Below are 14,325 nucleotides of genomic sequence, written 5' to 3' on the forward strand. Positions count from 1 at the left end.
TTAAATTAAATATTTTTTCGATGGATTGAATGTCAACTTTAAAATATCATCAACTAATGTATTTCTTCGATTGGCCGGTTAGATTACGCATGCAGTTTTTACATATTCAGTGGCAAGTATAGAATACAAACTAAGAAATGAACCCGTTGTTTAAGACATAATCAAAATTTGCCATTTTACTTAAATAAAATAACTTTGTAAACAGTTTAGCAGAAAATTCGAGAATTTTTCTGCAACGCCGATTAATTAATTTAATAAAATAAGCGCTTTTAAAAATATTTTAATGGCCAATACAAGAAAAAATAAATATAAAAATGAGCGGCATGAATGAAATATATTTATCTTCGCACTATTAAAACAATTTAAAAGTAATTTGTTTTTCTCGTTTGGCGATTCATAAATTTTTCCATTGTCAAAAATTAGCGAAAACGTGAAAGTTAAATTACTTTCGACACTTGAGGTAAAAACGAAATGGACACCTTGAAAGCAATGTTAATTTTTAATCTTGCAAATGTTCATCTCTGATGAAATATGTCTCATCAGAGATGAAGATTTTCTATGAAAAATCAACGTCAACTTCCTGCTGTTAGAACATATAATCTGCGTAAATTATTCGCTGTTCATGGTCTCTGGGCGTCAGTGATTGTGTTATTTGAATTTATTACGGGTTTGATACCTTATCCCCAACACGTCCAGTCTTTTTAATTTGTATGCATATGTGAGAATGCCAACTTAAGCCAATAATGAACACTGAATCCCTATTTTACCCATATATTTATATTCCTAATTATTATTATATACGTACAATGCTCTTTAATATCTATAATTTCTCTTTAATATTTTTTTCTAAAATATGTTTATAATTTTATTTTCCTTATGGATTAAAAAATGGTATTATGACCAAACATTTAGTCACATTTCATATGAACGTTGGATGACATAACCTAAAATCGATAGGAATCAGAAATGTGTATTAGTATTAATATATTATTGCTTAATAGTTGAGTAAAGTTTGTATATATATATACTCGCGTGTAAGGAATAGATTATGGCATTCAAAATGAGCTTCCTCAAGTGGAAGTCGCTTCGCTGCACCTTGAAGCGTTGCTTCTCGAACCGAAATATATTGACGTTGAGGGAGAGAGGTGCCATTCAAGACGTATTTCCACAACAAGCAAGGTACGTTTGACAATTTAATATATGTAATGTAATTATAATAGATATTTTTTTAATATATATAAACTTTTTTTAGTAATGACATTGTTGATATTTTAAATAAATCGTCACAACATGTTTATGCCGGATTCGATCCTACAGCTGATAGCTTACACGTAGGGAATCTATTAGTTCTTATTAATTTATTGCACTGGCAGCGCGGCGGTCATAAAGTAATCGCAATGGTAAGTTTATTTAATAATAATCTTGTTAAATTTCATTATTTTTAATGATTTTTCGTAATTTTTATGCAGCTGGGAGGTGCTACTGGACGTATCGGTGATCCTAGTGGACGAAAGACGGAACGAATGACGCTAAAAGATGACGAAATAGATGTAAACATTAAAGGGATCACTGAGAATATAAAGAAAATATTTGAAAACCACGAAAAATACTTTTGGAACAAGGGAGAAGATTCTCTTGAACCATTAATGTATGTATTATATATACAATATTATGTAATTATTTTATTATGTTATAAAAAATATTTATATCAATCAATGGCTTTTGTAGAATTTTGAATAATGAGGATTGGTATAGTAAAATGAGCGCAATCGATTTCGTGGGAACATTAGGAAGAAATTTTAGAATGGGTACGATGTTATTGAAGCAATCCGTTCAGGCGAGGATAAACTCAAATCAAGGGATGAGTTTTACTGAGTTTACTTATCAAATGTTTCAAGCATACGATTGGCTATGCTTGTATAAAAAATATAATTGCAGCTTTCAGGTATTCAAATATAATTTTTAATTAGAGGGACGTAGAATTACGATTGTTGTAATATTGTAGGTAGGAGGAAGCGATCAAATGGGAAATATTCTAGCTGGACATGATCTTATAACTAAGGTTGAAAAAAAACAAGTTTACGGTACTTAAAATTTTTATTTATATACAATGTTAGCTTATATACTTATATATAAATAAAAACAATGTTAAAATTCACAGGAATAACTCTTCCGATAATAACTTCGGAAGAAGGCGACAAACTGGGAAAGTCCGCCAATAACGCGATCTGGCTTGATGCTGCTAAAACTTCACCGTATTCTTTCTATCAATACTTTTATAGATTGAGGGATTCGGAAGTTGAGATTATGCTAAAATATCTGACGTTTATGCCATTAAAGCATATATCAGATCTGATGGTAAAACATGTCACACAACCCGAGAAAAGAATAGCGCAAAAAGCTTTAGCAGAATTTTTAACAAAGCTTGTACACGGAGGTCAGTTTTTTTATCTGTACATGTCGGTTGAATTTTATGATATACTAATATATAAACTATCTCATCAGAGGATGGTTTACATAAGGCACAGGCGACGACGGATGTTTTATTTAATAGAGATATAAAATCATTAATAAATCTCAGTCATAAGGAAATGTGCGAAGTATTTGAAAACGCGCACACAGTCTCGTTGATTCTTACTCCGGGAATGGACGTACTCGAGCTGGCCATGGCTGCCAATTGTTTCTCCAGAAGAGGTAAGATTCGTAAAATAATTATTATTATATAATACATTAATTATCAATTTTAATATATAATATTGTTTTCAGTCGACGCTATGCGCATAATACAAGCAGGAGGATTTTCAGTAAACCATCAAAAGATCCTCAACCACCAAGAAATACTGACAGAATCTGTCCACATATTGCCCAATAAGCTATCACTGATTAGGGTCGGAAAGAGAAACTGTTATATTGTCAAATGGACATAAGTCAATAATACTATGTCAAAATTAAATTACAGATATTTATAAAAATGTAATTTAAATCAATCAATTATCACAGAAAACAGTTCATTGACGAATCTTCGATGGGCATCCAAATTATTAAAAATAAATAATTTGCAAAAACTGATGTTTTTTTCTTCATTGTTACTATTTAAACAAAAAATTTAATTGTAAAAGGAACCTCATGCCCATCCTTATCAAGTGTGATAGTTGATTTAACTATCGTAAACCCATCAAAAATATGTGAATAAACATTAATACACAAAAACATCACAACACTTTTTACAACAAACATATACAAATCTACCACTTAATTAGAAATTATGTAACTTGGTTGCTCATCAACGCAGGCACCTAAAAATAAAAATGTAATTTTAATATTTATTAACGAGAGGTCCAAAATTTCTGATCTTTGCAAAAAACAAAATTACATTTGAGAAAGGAAACATTACATTTGGCTGGAGGTTTCAACAATGACATTTAAAAATATGTAAACAACGAAGGTTTGACTTGACAAAACACTACTGAAATCGGCTTTACGGAACACCCAAGAATAGTATAATAATCAATTACCGCAAAATAAAAACTACACGATTTTCTTCATAAGCTAAATACTAATGACAGCATCGTATAAACATTGCTGTAATTATCGGCCGGTCGCCTACACATGGCTTTCTAGAGTGTTAAACTCCCACTAAATAGAGCGAAGGCAGACACTTTTTTTAGACAAAGGATCAGGGCTGATCCGAGAGGCGGGCGGCAATTACTCCGAATGGGGTTGCCATTTGATTATATTTAACACGGTGTTGGAGGTTTGTATAAGTAAGATGACCAGACGTCTTCCTTTGAGAAGGATTAGCCTCAAAACTTTTAGTACTTTTGACCATTTTTTTGGTTCTCGCGGCCAGGCCCGTCGAGAGGGGACAAATTCCCGGAACACGTTTTCCTTGAGGGGCCCTACTTGAAAAAATCATAGCAAGAATATATTTATAAAAAAAGTAAAAATCGAACTCAAATAATGAATCTGAACTAAATTGCAGTTGAAATACTGTACTGATGTATTTCAGGTATAAGTTCTTTCAGCCCCTTTTACACATACAATAAATAAAAAGAGTGGAACATTGCCTTCAAAAGAACCCACTTTCTATATAGTACTTTCACAATAAACATTATTATTCAAAGGAACAGATTGTAATTTTTTGACGCGGCTCTGTTTGTGTTAAAATTTGTTTGCAAATTATTGTTTTTTGGACGTTTAAAAAATATTTACATGAGAAGAAACATTCAACGAATGTAAATTTGTAGCAGTAAATTAAATAGAATAAAATAAGCGCGAGCTTGGGGCCTCACAATGCCCCCTGAAAAACATTTATTTTTTATATATTTGTAAGAAATATTTATCTAGTGAACGTATAGAGCTAGGATATTGATTTTGTGATAAAGCGTTTTTTGCATTTACATTAAAACTACACTATCATCAATGACTACATCAGCGTACGCCACACTTCCACTTTTTATCCAAAAAACATGCACACTAAACTAATACCAGCGTATATTAGGAGTTGACAACCAGCTACTGTGATATTATACATCATTTTTTTATTTATTTTGTGCGAAATGGGCAGAAATATTTATATTCAACAATAAAATTATATCATATTAAATACCATTGATAATATCTTCTAACGTATCACCATGTACGAAGTGAGAAGATATTTTGGAAGAAACGCCTATGCACACTTCTCGCACACTTTGAGTGAAATGCCATAAAAGAATATGCTGTTTTCTAGTCTTCATTGTTTCTACAAGTACTTTGATATTCTAAAAAATATATATAGATAAACAATAAATAATATTTAACATAAATTATTTTCCGTTTTCATACCTTAGCTACCGTTACATCAATCTTTTTTATTTTGCTTCCATCTACAATGATAAAATTATCAGTATTTGACTCTTCGAAAGCAGCGTTTAAAACGTTCCTCGAAAAGTAATCGGCCGAGCAATACATGAGATCGTCGTTTGGAATGATTATTAAGACATTTTGAGAGTTCACCTATTAAATTAAGACATAATACATATTTTTATATAAGTGCACACATACGAATTTAGATTATAGTACTACCTTCATGGTTTCTATTGCAATTTTAGGTCTCGCCGTGTTGGCTAATAGCATTAAAATGTTGAAGCCTATTCCGATCATGATTCCGACTTCTAATCCGATGAATAGGCAACACAGTAACGTGACGAAAAAAGGCAATAGTTCAACTCCTGGTGTAATAAATATGGTTATTAACCTAAAGTCAATCAAAAATAAAAGTGAAACACTTACTTCTAGTCTTCCATAATAATTGCACTATTTCAATTTCTACCATGAATATCATGGCGCATATAATGAGTGCTGCTAGTACAGGTTTAGGAATGAAATAAAATGTCGAAGTTAAAAAACTCAACGCCATCAATACTAAAGCACCTAAAATATATTAATATGTTTATTATATTGTATATACGCAGTGGCGTAGCTATGGGGGGGCGGAGGAGGCGAGCCGCCCCGGGCGGCACTTGCTTAGGGGCGGCATATTCGCGATGGGATTGTCTAGCGTGGTTCTTATCTCTGAATGCATTAAAACATATCTAAATCCACGAATAACAAGAGCTTAATAATAACCAATTTATTATTTTAAGAAATGCTGATTTTATGACCCTGCAAAAAATGTATGGGGGGGCGGCAATTTTAAGGATCGCCCTGGGCATACCCTAGCTACGCCACTGTATATACGGTGTAGCTACGTATATAAATTTGTGTTAAGATTTGGTTAATATTAAAGATAACTTTAGCATCCAAGCATTTTATCCATTGGTTACACTAGCGATATTTAACTTGCAGCCTAACTTTTATTTCTTCCCTTATTTCAGTACTTCACCTATCTCACGAGGTACGTTTAAGATTTTTCCACAATATTAATTCGGAAATATGAGTAATTTTTGTAATTTCGGCAATTACAACGTGTTTTTTCTTCATTTTTTTTATTTGCCAGATATTAATTGTTATGGCTATGGCTGTTAAAAATAATACAAAGCTAGGAAGATAAATTTAGCAAAACAAAAAGGGTACAATTGGGCTGTAGATAATTCAGCGGTACATCAAAGAAAATATAAATTAATACCTGCATTTTTGTTATACACAAAGATTTAATAATGCACAACTGCGTTTTTAAAGTTGATTTTAGAAAATACTTTAATAATAAATTTAAAATTTATATTTAATAAATTTTAGAAGTTTTTTGTGTTTTTAGAAAATGCAAATTTAAAATTATTTCACTACAAATATGAGCGAATAGTTGGATAAATATTCGAATAACGAATAGTTAATAAATGGGCAAATATTCAGAAATGGAATCACCGAAAATATTATGAAACAATAAGCGTTAACTTAATGCATTAAATTGGGGTAAACACAATCAACAACTACTAAGTAATGAGTGAGATACCAGACTGAAGCCAAATTCTGTAAATCAATGATCTGTTTTATTAATTATAAACTTATTAAGCTCAATTTTTATTTTTAATTATTCATCACAATATTCATCCGTGAGATTAGAAAAATCTAGAAAAACATAGTCTGTGATAATCGATTAAAATTATAATTATGTAATAATCACTAACTCTGATATCCCAGATACAATAGCAATTGAAAAACACTGACTTACACTATTGGTATAATAGTTAATTTAGAAAACTTTAATACATCTAAGCCTAGATTTAGTAGAAAATTACCTGTGAAAATACCACCAGCAGTGGTCTGTACTCCGGATGAGTTGTTAACGGCAGTTCTAGTGAATGAACCTGTAGTAGGCATGCTCCTCACAAAGGAGCCTATTATATTACACGTTCCCAATGCTAACATCTCTTGTGTGGCATCGACGATCTTTCCATTTGCTATTAATTCATATAAATATAGATCTCACACTGAAAAGAGTATCAACAATCAATAGTATACAATACAAACCAAAGGCTTTAGCTATTGCGACGGCTTCCAATATAGATATCAAAGCTATCATCAATATACTACTGTTTAATTCTTTAACCATCTCTACAAAGGTATACGTTGTGTTTCCCATTGTCGTGGAAAACGGTGGTGGTGTGAAAGGAGGCAATCCTTTTCCAATGTCACCTGTATTTTTAAATAATAAAATCAATTATATTATACTATTAAAAGAGTATCTAATGTATTTACCTGTCAGTGTAAATGGCACTAATCCATTATTTTTCAATATCCAAGCAAGCAAACATCCAAGGATAACCACAATCGCATTGCGGCCTAAAGAAATCAACCAGTTAAATTTATATAATACATTTTTCCATGCCGGAAATTCAGATCTGCTCGTTCTACTGCTCCAGTCTTTCAATTTCTGTAATTTTTATGCGAAAGTTAATATTGTATCAAATATATATACATAGTAAGAAATAACTAAACAAATCTTACACGTAAAAGAAGCAACACAACAATTGTCGAAACACCTAATATTGAATCCCATAGTTTGACGGTATGCACATTTTTAATAAATTGGATCCAAACGTCCAAGAATGTATCAGATCGACCTACATAAATATAGTATTAAATACGCACGTAAATGTAAATTATTAAATACAGATATCTTATATTATCAATTATGTATTATATGTATGTATATAAAATATACTATCTATCATCAATGAACTTGTCGAACAAAATTGATAAGCGATCAGGATGACAATATAATATCATGATAAATAAACTTTGCTTTGTTTATAAAATATGCTTCTATCATCATACAAACCATTTTTAGGGCATTTTATTACAATATTAATATAAATATCAATCCAACTAGTGGTTCTCGAAATTTTATATTAAAGTTATAAATAATAAACTGTTTTTTATATGAGATTTACCTGAAAATCCGAGTAAAGAATGCATTTGAGTGAACCCAATGGTTATTGCTGCAGATGTAGTGAATCCAGTTGTCACAGGCATTGATATAAATTCAATTAAAAAGCCTTAAAATTGTTTAACATTAATATCAATATTAAAATACATTTTTTAAATCATAAAAACAAATTAATAATAGTACCTAAATTAAAAACACCGAATAGAAATATAATACAACCACTCAAAAACGTTAACAATACAGCAAAATCAGCATTGAAGCCTTGTACATATTTTTGAGTCATTAATGCTATGATCGCTGTCGGACCGATTGTGAGATCTTTACAGCTTCCAAAGAATAAATACATGAAGCATCCCATGAAGCCAGAGTATAAACCATACTAAAATATGAATGAAAACATGAATATATAATGGGTTTACTTGATATTTTAACAACACTTACTTCCAAAGGTAGTCCAGCTACGCCGGCATAAGCAATACCTTGAGGTATTGCAGTTAATCCTACGCTTACACCTAAAAAATATTTATTTAGTTCATACTCATGTATACATATATTAAAACACAAACAATACCTGCAATTAAATCTTGCAAGAACAAATCAAGTCTATATTTAGGTAACCATTCCACAATTGGTATTCGCTTTTTGAGCGTTTTGACAGTGCAAAACTCTCTTGTATTTGTTCTGATCCATTGCCAAAAGGGATGCATTTCTACGTCATCTGCAACTAAATAGAAAAGTAATTTTATTTATTTATGTCCGTAATATTAAATAAACAAAAAACATACTATTATCGAGTAATTGTTCCGATTCATTTGACATTTTGTCGCTTGTTTTTTATTGTTGCAATAAAATAACATTATACAAGGTTTTAGCAACCGTTTTACGGTTTAATTATTAAATTCTTTTGCAAAATCGATAATATTTGGGACGATTTATATCGGTAAAAATGTAAATTCCATTACAAACAATCATGATTACGATATTATCTTAATAGAAAATACAATGAATCAATTTATATCGCTGGTTGTATCGGGTAAAGCAAGATGAATATCGTATTAAATCGAGTAAACAAAATGTCACACTGACGTCTGTCAAAAAATATGGTTATAAGACGGCAGAAAACGACCATATATTTTATTACATAATTACGATTAAAATATGTAATTACCTTTTTATTATAAATTAATTACATTTAAATTGAAAATTATTAATAAATATTTTTATTAGTTTAATAAACTTGGTTAAAAAATATAATGCAATATGTGATTAAATTCCAATAATAATTCAAAATTATTAAATTGAGCTATAAATATGTAACAATTATAAATTTAATTAAGGTAGTATAAATTATAAAATATCGTAAAATGGTCATGCAATTCGTATATTTTATGAAAACATTATTATTCTAAGCATTGAAATAAAACGAATTTTTTAATAACAAATATTGGTTGTTATATTTCTAAAAGTAATAATAAATTTGATTGCTTAAATAAAATATAATCAGACAATAGTTTTAAATATATATCGTATTGGTGGTACATTTTTATTGAAAATGGGTTAATATATTCATTACACAAAATTTAGCATTGCTAGAATACAGCTAGAAGATGTAGAAATAGCAAGTGAAAAGCATAATAACTTTGGGAGACAACTATATAATAAAAACACACTCGCATTGAATAAAAATAATTAGAATATGTAGAACATGTTTACCATACTTTTAAATATCTCTATATATATTTAATTAAATAGTGTTTTTGCTATATATTATCGGAAACGATTTATAAAGGAGAAAAAATATGTAAAAGAATATGGTAAGACATGAACCTTTTTTGAATTCAATTTTATTTTAACGAAAAAGTAGTAATAATAAAATTTAAGGTTATGTCATGCACGTCCTTCATAAAAATTTGCTTGTCTATTTTTGTTTACAGTGGTATTTTAAATTAAATGTTTAAATTCGATATTTCACCATAAAAAACATATTATAATTTATCTAGTTTTATTTTCAAATTAAAAAAGATAAAATTTATTCATTAACGATTACATAAACAAGCAAGTTTATTTTAGTTAACATGTTCTTGCATTGGCGTGTTGATATAATGAGCACATTGGCGAATAAATTTATTATCTGAATATAGAAATATAGCTGAATGTTATGGAAATCTTTAGATTATTGACTAGATCTCCTTGAAATTGAATCCTAGTTCAGCTATCGACGCAATAACAGAAAAGTTTGCATCCACATATTCGATGGTATGTTAACAGTAGTGTCAAAGTTAAACCAGTCAGTTGCATGCACTGTAATTGACTGGTTTAACATCTAAGATATTGTTGGCAAAATTTTATAACCTAACTTTTTCAGCAAAATATTAGGAATATCAAGCCATTAATATATTTTAGTCAGGAATATTAAGTCATAAACATTTTTTTTATATATATCAAAACAATATGGCGATTTAGCCGGGCGGCGATTTTTTTGATAAATAAAAAACGATGAGGCAATTTAGCTGCGTAACGCAAAGTTTTTTATTACCAAACATACTATAATCAAACATTTTTTTTGCAAAATAACATCATTCACGGTTTTATCATTAAAATTTTACATTTATGATATCAAAACAAAGGTCCAATTGCATCAATGAAAGCACCCTGAATAGCCAATACCAAAAAAGCACGTCAAGTTCAATTGAATAACAAGGTTCTCTTCTCTGTTTATTATAGATTATAGTGGTATAGTCCATTGCAAATTTTTATCACAAGATTACACGCTCAATAAGGATTATTTTCTTGCCGTTTTACGCGTTTTTTGCATCACGATAATCCACTAAAATGTTTAGCGATCATAGAGGAGATCTATAAAGACTATAAAGCAAATAGTGCAAACTCTGACATTAGTGCATTGTACGTGATTTGGACCACTTAAATATTTAATACTGGCAGTGATAACTGTCAATTTAATCAATAAGTAAAAAATACGGTAGATAGAAATAAAAACCATACGCAAGATTTGTCCTTTACGAATTGCTTCTACATAACATACAAATAGATCGTTGGATGTATACTGCATACTGTCAGCAATTGAAAAAGCTGAATTCGAACGTTTACTAATGAACAATAGGCAATGAATAATCTTGCATCACTAGAATGTGAGACTTCAAACAGCAAATCACAACATTTAAAAAGTATTGGACTAGGAACTGTGTTATTAGATTGTTATTTTTTTAAATATCATTAGCTTCCTGTCCTACAGTAATATTTGGATATAATAAATCGCTTTATAACTATATCGTAAAAAAAATAAAAATAATATTGTAGCACATAGCTTCTAGATGCGAAAAGCAAAGTAAGAATATATATCATCATATGTGAATAAATATTAGTGTTAATTTGTATTTTTTTAATGATACAATATACAAACATCTATATGAATGAACAATATTATAAGTTTATATATTATAGAAACACGTGTCATCGTGTGTGTGTGTGTATATTCAGAACAATGGTTCAATCTTATGATCACTGATTTTATTAAAATGAGCAGTGAGACTTACCTTATCACCGAAGAGCAAACACATAATGCACTGTCGCTTTTGTGTGACGAACAGAAAACGGATTGATTTTTACGATTTTATCAAAAACAACCGGCGTAAATTTTATTTTATAAAAATGAACATTACGATAAATCACCCTACATAAACTAACTCTATCAAACCGATAATATAAATTTGTAATCATATTTATATTATTTATTTATTTACCGCATTATTTTTAGGATTTTACAACAAAAATATACAAGTAATAATACATTTATTTAGTTATAATTAAAATCAAACTTGATCTATGAAGTGTAAATAAATTATTTTCTTAAGACTTGAAAAGTAATTAATAATAATAATTTAAAAACTCCAACTGATATTATTGATTTCCAAACCGATGTAATCTTGAAAATGTGGAATAGATACGGTAATTGGAAAACTCAATAATAATTTAAATGTGTGCAGTTCAATATGTAATTAATTATTTTAAAATCAGGGTAGTGCAATATGTTACTAATTATTTAAAAAATATTTTATTATTATTTTATATTAAAATAAATTAAGTTAAAAATTCTTTAATAAATAATTACAGCTTAATTATGCAAGTGTAATCTTATACTTATAAATAATATACACATATACATATATGTTAGAAAATTATTTTGTTGGCGATACATGAGTAGATAGAAGAATTGTGTATTTTATAATTGTAATCGAAATTATATGTTTTATAAATAGTAAACTTACATTTTGCGTAGATCTGAATTTTGAAGAAATGCATAGTGCGAATTACATGGTTCTTAGATAGTATTTTGAAATACATTTTTTCGCATTATAAAATTAATTGCTATATTTATTTGTGTCCTTTGAAGCACAAGTATTAGAATCACTGTCAATACAAAGCCGAGGGATCGGCATATTATAAGATATAAAATGCGCTGGCAGAAACTTGAATCTTAAAGAATAATATGCATTTAATAACAATTACATCATTGGCAAGGTTATCAATCTTTGAGCCATCTAACTTGATTTTAAATAAACAATAACCAATCATCGCATCAGCCAAGGATTTCTCTAACTAAAAGTATTTAAACTTGCCACTTTTACTAGAAAAAATGAGAATTATAAATGAGAGCCATATTTGCACCAGATTGCATTTGAAACGATCCTTAGAAGACCCATAAAGCAATCACCGAAATCTAAAATTACACTCAGATATCCTAGACCAGACGTAGACACATTATTCGGGTCGTGGGCCGAATTGTAAATTATTTTGCCTTTAAGAAAAAATACAAAATATGTCAGCTAAGCTCAGTTTAAAAAAACACAAACGTGGTACCATTAAAATTCACTTTTTTAGTGAATAATAACTGTATTTTTATTTTATTTAATTTATTGTAAGTCTTCCGTTGTAACATAACAGGCGATAGTCCAAAATGCGTTACAACAAAGCTAACACAATCAACAACTACCAATTAAGTAGCAAGACATTAGACTGAAATTAAAGTCTGTGATTCAAGGACATCTATTGTATCTATTACAAGCTATGCATGACTTACAGAAAATATAAAAATCTTAGAAAACTTATTTTTTTTACGATGTATCGATCATAAATTCTGACCAGCCAGACACGATATAAATTGAAAAACATTCAAGCTTATATATGATTCAAACCCAGATATTAGTCATCAATATATATAGTGCTGTTATAAATGACGATTCAAATATAGAATAACCTATTATATTATATAATTTGATATTCAATAGCTATCCAATAAAATTGCTATAGAACAGAACACAACATTATTTGTCCAGTCAAAAACAAAACAGTAAATAAATTACTTGCAGTTGGTCAAACAGTGAGCACTTCATGAATAACTCCCTGCAACGAATTTACTAAAAAGGTGGATCAAATAAATTTGTAACAAGATTTACCTTACATAAATTGATTAAATATTTTGAGCAACAATTGCTCGCTTTAAAACGTATTTATGTAGCAAAACGTTATTGGCCGCTTTCGTAGCCGTTAGGGCCAAATCAGCTGTGAGCTCATAACTATTTACTATTGCAATATTTGTAAAAAATCATATCCATGAAACACTATATATTAGATAAGAAAACGTTTTGTTTAAGTTTATAATTGTATTAATATATTATTTATAAAAAAGTAGAATTCTAAAATTAGATACAATATTTTGCCCGGAAAAATATTTTTAATTTAGTTCATAAATTAAATTAAAATATCAAGGACTAGCGATAAAAATTCTCCGAACGAGTCACGAGCAAAACTCTAATGATGAAACATATTAATTGAGCTTTATATAACAATAGTTTACTATTGTAATATATGATATTCTGAATAAATATGTGGTTTAAAATGTTCTATAACCGTTATAATAAGAAAAAATGCTTACTGAAAGAATAATGCGTCGTTTCTTTGTAAATACATAGAACACATTAAATATATGTACAATTCTATACAAATAATATTATTTTAATATCTAATCTAAAATGTTCCATTAAGTGATAACCAGAAAATATATTTATTAAATGATTAACGTATTGTTCCTATACAAACAAGTGCAACACAGTAAAACATCATTTATATTATTATTATTGTAATATTTCTCTTATTGTGACGAGAATTTTAGATAATAATCTAAACTCAAATACAATTAAGAATGTCACTTTGCTTTCAATATTCTGATACACATGCTATGAAAATATCAATATGTTAACCAAAAATAAATACTGCAAAATGTGTAGTTGAACTTAGTAGATAAACTGATGAAAATATCGCATGAGAAAAGAAAGGTGGACAAATCGAAACATAGAGTATCTTACTATTACTTAATTTAAATATATTAAAATAAACCACACATCTTTTCCTTCCTGTAAAGTTTAAGGCCATCGATA

General features: G+C 29.0%; 2 protein-coding genes across 4 annotated transcripts; one reads left to right on the forward strand and one right to left on the reverse strand.

Annotated features, from left to right (window-relative positions):
* Window positions 1–893: 893 nt before the first annotated feature.
* Window positions 894–3,065, forward strand: TyrRS-m (Tyrosine--tRNA ligase, mitochondrial). The gene is made up of 8 exons (XM_088201095.1): window positions 894–1,179; window positions 1,253–1,400; window positions 1,470–1,648; window positions 1,729–1,945; window positions 2,006–2,084; window positions 2,162–2,437; window positions 2,506–2,694; window positions 2,767–3,065. The coding sequence occupies exons 1-8, from the start codon at window positions 1,049–1,051 to the stop codon at window positions 2,925–2,927; spliced, it is 1,380 nt and encodes a 459-aa protein (XP_088057221.1). The 5' UTR covers window positions 894–1,048; the 3' UTR covers window positions 2,928–3,065.
* On the reverse strand, window positions 2,079–11,451 carry LOC148227003 (sodium-independent sulfate anion transporter-like). Of its 3 annotated transcripts, none has more exons than XM_088201092.1 (14): window positions 8,656–8,986; window positions 8,442–8,594; window positions 8,312–8,382; window positions 8,054–8,249; window positions 7,875–7,979; window positions 7,429–7,544; window positions 7,180–7,354; window positions 6,952–7,116; window positions 6,720–6,881; window positions 5,275–5,415; window positions 5,068–5,213; window positions 4,828–4,998; window positions 4,610–4,763; window positions 2,079–3,296 (listed from the first exon to the last, which is right to left on the reverse strand). In XM_088201092.1, exons 1-14 carry the CDS (start codon window positions 8,687–8,689, stop codon window positions 3,253–3,255), a joined length of 1,833 nt encoding a protein of 610 aa, XP_088057218.1. In that variant the 5' UTR covers window positions 8,690–8,986; the 3' UTR covers window positions 2,079–3,252. The 3 variants fall into 3 exon arrangements, with proteins under 3 accessions (XP_088057218.1, XP_088057219.1, XP_088057220.1); XM_088201093.1 differs by lacking the exon at window positions 8,656–8,986 and adding an exon at window positions 11,425–11,451 and having other exon boundaries at window positions 3,104–3,296; XM_088201094.1 differs by lacking the exons at window positions 2,079–3,296; window positions 4,610–4,763; window positions 4,828–4,998; window positions 5,275–5,415 and having other exon boundaries at window positions 5,110–5,239; window positions 8,656–8,983.
* Window positions 11,452–14,325: the final 2,874 nt, after the last annotated feature.

The sequence above is a fragment of the Plectrocnemia conspersa genome, unplaced genomic scaffold, assembly GCF_051122295.1.
Source record: "Plectrocnemia conspersa isolate PC_06_02 unplaced genomic scaffold, ASM5112229v1 ptg000013l, whole genome shotgun sequence".
Lineage (NCBI taxonomy): Eukaryota > Metazoa > Arthropoda > Insecta > Trichoptera > Polycentropodidae > Plectrocnemia > Plectrocnemia conspersa.